Consider the following 6,416-nt stretch of genomic DNA (forward strand, 5'->3'; position numbering starts at 1 on the left):
ACAGTTGACAGCTGGTACTCTAACCCTAACCCTGGAGAACAGTTGACAGCTGGTACTCTAACCCTAACCCTGGAGAACAGTTGACAGCTAGTACTCTAACCCTAACCCTGGAGAACAGTTGACAGCTGGTACTCTAACCCTAACCCTGGAGAACAGTTGACAGCTGGTACTCTAACCCTAACCCTGGAGAACAGTTGACAGCTGGTACCCTAACCCTAACCCTGGAGAACAGTTGACAGCTGGTACTCTAACCCTAACCCTGGAGAACAGTTGACAGCTGGTACTCTAACCCTAACCCTGGAGAACAGTTGACAGCTAGTACTCTAACCCTAACCCTGGAGAACAGTTGACAGCTGGTACTCTAACCCTAACCCTGGAGAACAGTTGACAGCTGGTACTCTAACCCTGCGCTCTGACAGTAGTTGCCCTGATCTGTGTCACGTTCCAAACAATGACCATGAAACTGTGTTTGATGGTCAAACTGGTCAAATGTATGCATATTACTATCTGGAGTGGTAGAAGTTGGACGTTTCAACCATGTATTAATTACTTTGAGCTTTTTCTTTTTTTAATATACTTTATCAGAGAATATGCACAATATGACGTGCAGGGATCACAAACAAGTATATTATGTGTGTGTGTGTGTGTGTGTGTGTGTGTGTGTGTGTGTGTGTGTGTGTGTGTGTGTTTGAAAATATCACAAGTTTCCTATATGGTCCAGGTTATTAGGGTGGTATTTATTCATCAATCCATTTTTTCATCAAGTCATTCAATTATGGAAATACAACTTTGGTCAACATTCATAATTTTAAGACGTATTCTTTATTACATCTGCTTGCATTCTAATACCCACATAGAGGTAATATTATAAAATCCTGAGGAAGCAGAAAAGGGTATATTTTATTGTATGAATCACATATTCCACATGGCACATTGAATAGAGAGTTAAAACAGATTCTCCCTCTCCTTCTCTCCTCCCCTCCCCTCAGCCACCTCTCCTCCTCCTCCTTGTGGTCTGTCCCCCCGAGTCTTCTTCAGGCGAGGAATGCAGTGTGAATAATTCATCACAACAATAAGCATTGAAACTGAGGAGTACACATGATTGACTTAATGAGCACCTTTTCTTTTAGGCTGTGCCAAAATAATAATAGATCCGTCATGTTTCTCAAACGGGGGGAGTCTATCTATCTAGTTTCATCTTTCAATTGGAAAGTGTTGTCCGAATGAAATCCTGGATCAGATGCATTCTGTCCGATGGGTTTTGCCACGCTCACACACGTAGTGTTACACCACAGGGTGACACACACCACAGGGTGACACACACAACAAGGTGACACCATGGCCTATATGTACGATGTCTTTCTGCTCCTCGTCATCTCCTCCTGTGCTGCGATTAGCCGTTATCTGTGTTCTCAGTCAGATGATAAGAGCAGACAGCTGGATGAATCCTCACAAAAGGCTCGAACTGGCCGGGGAGCTGGCCCTGAGCCTTGGCCTGGTATACGTGCAAAACACTAAAACAGAATACAAGCCACCAAAAAAGTGAAAAAATTCAAGAAATGCAGGTGATGTTCGGCTTCTATACACACCGACTGCTGGTCTCCAACCCGTAAGCTCACAAGCTTTATCTGTGTTGACTCGGGGATGAAGGCTCTGTCGGTGTTTGAGAGCAGAGCGGCTGACCCTCTGACCTGTCAGGCAGCGTGCCATTTGTGGCTCAAATCACATGTCACGAGGTCGCTGGACGCCGCACCACGTTGCATCCCCCCGTCGGACTAGCAGGGGGGGGGAACCTCCTTGTTATATATACACGATTGCTATACCACGCAAGATCAAAATCAATATAATTACACGCGTCAAGAGTATTCCAGCTCCTCTCCATCGACCACACCTTCTGCCCAGTGGACGTCCCCCTCATACATCAGTTTAACCGTGCCAGCTTGACTGTTGTGAATCTCCTGAACACATTGTAATTCAGCTGTCGCCTTCCCTGTGGCAAATTAGAGGCTGCAGCTCTGCTCTTCCTGTATCTCTGGAGTGCTGGGAAGACAGTCGCTATCAGCCCCGTGCTTTGGTTAATCCCGGACAAACTGTGCTCCCTGCAGCTGCAGGTGGGGGTTGTGTGTTGTGAGAAAGAAGAAGAGGAGAAAAGAAAAAAGGCTTCAACATCGAGGAGGAGATTGTCAGCGCTGCCTGCTGATTATTTCATGTTGGCAGGGAGAGTGTGATGCGCTTCAGGCCTTGACGAGGCCGAATCTTCCTCTTCCTCTTCCTCTTCAGTGCTCAGGTGTGATGCCAGGCGTCGCTGAAAAGCAGCTTCGAGTGGATGTTCATTCGGCCGATGTGCTCCGGGTGGAAGAAGTGTATCCATCTTCTTTTTTTTTTTAAAAGAAGAAGATTGATTTTTTATTCAGCAAAAAGCAGACTGCCGACCCGGTATAGTTTACCTCTTTCTCTTGATGGAGTAGACGCGCGCACACACGCTCGCACACACGCGCACACACACACACAAACACACACACAGGGGTTACATAACCATCACCCACGCAATAATCAATTGGTTATAGAATTCAACGCTAAACTAATATTATTATTTTTTGCTTTCTTTAAAAAAAACTCCTTCCTGCAAACCCCCTCCAATAAACAATAAGTCATATATTGTAAATGCATTCTGTTATGTGATCCAGATACAGAACAAACACAATGAAGGCTGATTAATAAAGAAACTGTGTTTTACTCTGTGCAGTTGTGCAGCTCTATCCGTCATCCTGCTCCGACAGACAGCGTGATATATGAGCAGGAAATGACCGACGGCTCGCAGCATCAAACCCGCGAGACCAGCGTGTGGGACGCAGGAGGAAATGTGCAGGCTGGGTCGAGCGCGCGGCAACTTGTTCCGTGCGTTTTAAATGGGTCCGTTGCCATTGTGCCGGCCACTCTGTGCCGTACTAATCACTCTGTTTTTAAAAGGTCACTCCTCTGTAAAGGCTGCTTGTTGTGCTAATGAGGTCAGGAGCATAACCAGATCCTCGGCATCATTTCACAGGAAGCAGAAAAGGACTGCGAGAGTCTCATGACGTGCTGCCTTGTTGCTGGATTGGGACTCTCGAAGCCCTAAACCTCGTCTCTCTCTCTCTTCTCTCCCCCACCCCCCCACAGGCCTCCCGTCCAGATGCCAGGCCCAGCAGCCGGGCTCCTCTGAACATGAACCACTACACCAACAAGAAGAGCGCGGCCGAGAGCATGCTGGACGTGGCTCTGCTGATGGCCAACGCCTCCCAGCTGAAGGCCGTGCTGCAGCGAGGGCCGAGCTTCGACTTCTACCGCCCCATCGTCGCCCTCATCAGCGTCTCCATCGGGCTGCAGGTCGCGGTCGGGCTCCTGCTCATCTTTATTGGTGAGGAAATACACAGATACAACCCTTTGAGGTAGAAAACCAAGAGCCCGTCTCCGTCTGCTTCACACCTTCTCAACCTCCACGAACCCTTTGCGTGTCGCTTAGTGACATTCATCGACGTAAAGTTCACCGGCTCCTGACAAAGCGTTTGGTCCCCGGCTGTTACCACGGTAACCGGCCTGACACCAGGTCAGAGTTCACAAGTTTTTTTTATTTTTAGTGCTGCTGTCAGCACTCGTGGGAGTGGAGGTTACTGTGTTTCTGTGCAGTGTGTGAGTGAGTGAGTGAGTGAGTGAGTGAGTGAGTGAGTGAGTGAGTGAGTGAGAGAGAGTGTGTGTGTGTGTGTATGAGTGAGAGTGTGTGTGTGTGTGTGAGTGTGTCAATAAGTGTCGGTGCTCATGTCAACACATGTCTTGGAGTAAATATAAAATAAACAAAACCGGGTAGAAGGGTCACCTGTAGGATGTCTGTGCATTCAGCGTTTGAAGCTCCATTAAGACGGAAGATGAGTTAGAAGAAGATTTAACGCTGCCGATTATTTTTGTTAAGACTGCAGTACATTTGACTGTAATGGCTGAACAGCGGGTCAGTGCACTTTAGCCAGGTCACACTGACTCACCGCAGCTCAACAGGATGAGTAAACAACACTGCGGTACTCGTCAAATACTGTCAATAGCCATTAAATATCATTGTTTTGCCATGTTTAAAATAAAAAGAAATGAACAAAACCTCAGTAAACACATTCAGAATAAAGATACATATATATATATATATATATATATATATATATATATATATATATATATATATATATATATATATGTGTGTATATATATATATATATATATATATATATATATATATATATATATATATATATATATATATATATATATATATATAATAAAGTAAAGAAACTAGAACGTTCGGTGTATGTACGTGCGACTGAAGTGGAGATTTTTGGCTCAGAGTCTGATAAAAAATTTATTTAGAGTAAAAAAAATATATTGTAAAGTAACATCACCATGTTGAAGACACTACTGGTGAATAAGGTAAAACATTTAACTCATAGATATCACCATGAAACCTCCTCAGTTGGTTATGGACATTATTAAAGCCAATGCTTTTTGAATAACTTCTTTTCTGAAATGTTACGTTTCAATATTCCAATGAGGAATTATCTAATGGTAGCTTCTAGTGAAGGATACATCTTCAAATGCAGGGAAACAAAGAAGTGAAATAAACACCTATATGTGTATATTTTTGGATGAAGGTGGAAACAAACGCGCCCCAAATCAGTGCAAAAAAAAGAAAAAGTTTTTGCTCGGAGTGTCTAGCCTTAATTATAATTTGCCAGTTTAAAAAATGTGTCATAACCCCCAAACACACATACAGACACACTAGCTGTAACTAATCATCATTATCATAATCCCCCATAATTGACTGTAAATTAAGATTTGCACATGTTGTCGTCAGCACTGTGAATGCTCCCGCGTCAGACATTCAGCATGAGGGAGTCATCGCTCGCCCACGTTCATGGACGCTCGCCCCCGCTGACCCTAAAGCAAACCCCTTCCCCTCCCCTAACCTCGTCTCCTCAAGAATATCAAACAAATCTCATTCTCGTCCCTCCTTTCATTCCCTCCTTTTCTTTGACCGTTGTTTCATGCTGTTCTTCTCTCTCCCGAGGATCCAGCTCCGTCTAATGGAGTCGGAGAAGCGTGATGCGAGTGGCCTACATACCCCGACCCCACGACCCCACCCATGACCCCACACACTTATTCTTTCACAAAGTTAAACTATAAAGTGCTATAAAGTTCCATTTAAGTGCTGCTAAGGTACTACTTTCCTCATTCAAGGTGTAGTCGGAAAATATGTTTTTAGTGCAGCAGAAGATGTAGAGACTTCCTGCTGCCCTGCACCGTTTAACCTTTGCTGCTACCACACGCACATGCGCACACACACACACGCACACACACAGTTATAAAGGAAATACGAGCTTCCCTCCATCAGCTCCGCTCTTCCCTGTATTGTTCTTTGTTTATTTCTGCGTGCTCCGAATCAGCAGCTTATCCACAGAATAACAAGTATTTGAGTGATGGACTGTATCAGTCATCAACAATAATTGTGTAACATACTTTCCTACAGCTTTTCTGAAGGTTATAGCCGTCTTTTTGGGTATCCACATGGAGCTAATTGTGTTTTATTGACATTAGCTTCACCGCTACTGTTTGTTGTCTCACAGAGCCCATTGGTATATGTATAAAAATAGCAATAATCATCTCACAATCAACCAATGTGTCCTTTAATTGGGTTGTAATAAAACATTTTAAATAGACTTTGGGTATTGCCTTGTGGTCGACATATAGAGCAGACAAATCCTTCATTTTTAACTAGGTTTTACAGAGGTTAGGGAACATCTGTCGTGTGGTCTGTATTCAGTATAACTTTATATGCCCTTGTCAAAATGTAATAGGAACGTAAATCTTTGCCCCCAGAATTAAGTAAATGAGTTATAGTTCATATTATATCTGTGTACAAAGATTTGGCTCGAGTCCCAGAATCAAGGAGACGACGTTCCATTAGCCTTCCATTAAGTGTGTGAGTGTGTGTCGCCTTTCATGTATTTCCTGGTTTTGTCCGCAGTTCGTTGGAACCTGAATGATGAACAAAAGCAGCGGCGGCTGAGCATGATGGAGAACATGGCCACAGCTCTGGTTTTCATCATCGTGGTAGTCAACGTCTTCATCACAGCCTTTGGAGTCCACGGCCCGAACCGTGGAGACTGACCACACACACAGACACACACAGACACACAAGGTATTTTCTCGGTTTCTGCTGCTCACATGTATTCTTTATGCTCCCCTCTCTTTCCACACAAAGGTAGCTTCTCTCCTGCCTTGTCTCCTATAGACATCCATGGAGTCAGCAGGTTTTTTTTGGGGTCCTCTACCCTCACAACCCCCCCTCCCTGACCTACAAACACACTGACCTCTCCAGGCTCTCAGAGAAATTTCCA

At 44.4% G+C, this 6,416-nt stretch overlaps 1 protein-coding gene across 1 annotated transcript; it reads left to right on the plus strand.

The window, feature by feature from the left end:
• Positions 1 to 3,192: 3,192 nt before the first annotated feature.
• Positions 3,193 to 6,186, plus strand: LOC137800973 (ninjurin-1-like). Its single transcript, XM_068598350.1, has 2 exons — positions 3,193 to 3,397; positions 6,044 to 6,186. Exons 1-2 carry the CDS (start codon positions 3,205 to 3,207, stop codon positions 6,184 to 6,186), a joined length of 336 nt encoding a protein of 111 aa, XP_068454451.1. The 5' UTR covers positions 3,193 to 3,204.
• The last annotated feature ends 230 nt before the right edge of the window (positions 6,187 to 6,416 follow it).

This window comes from Clinocottus analis, unplaced genomic scaffold (assembly GCF_023055335.1).
Source record: "Clinocottus analis isolate CAN_PGR_092001 unplaced genomic scaffold, fCliAna1.0.p SCAF_4, whole genome shotgun sequence".
NCBI lineage: Eukaryota > Metazoa > Chordata > Actinopteri > Perciformes > Cottidae > Clinocottus > Clinocottus analis.

What these genes read in the sequence shown, in the direction of transcription:
- LOC137800973 (XM_068598350.1), top strand. Translation starts at nt 3,205, where the DNA reads ATGAACCACTACACCAACAAGAAGAGCGCGGCCGAGAGCATGCTGGAC. An exon ending in GCTCCTGCTCATCTTTATTG is followed by an intron (nt 3,398 to 6,043) that starts GTGAGGAAATAC and finishes TTTTGTCCGCAG; the next exon opens with TTCGTTGGAACCTGAATGAT.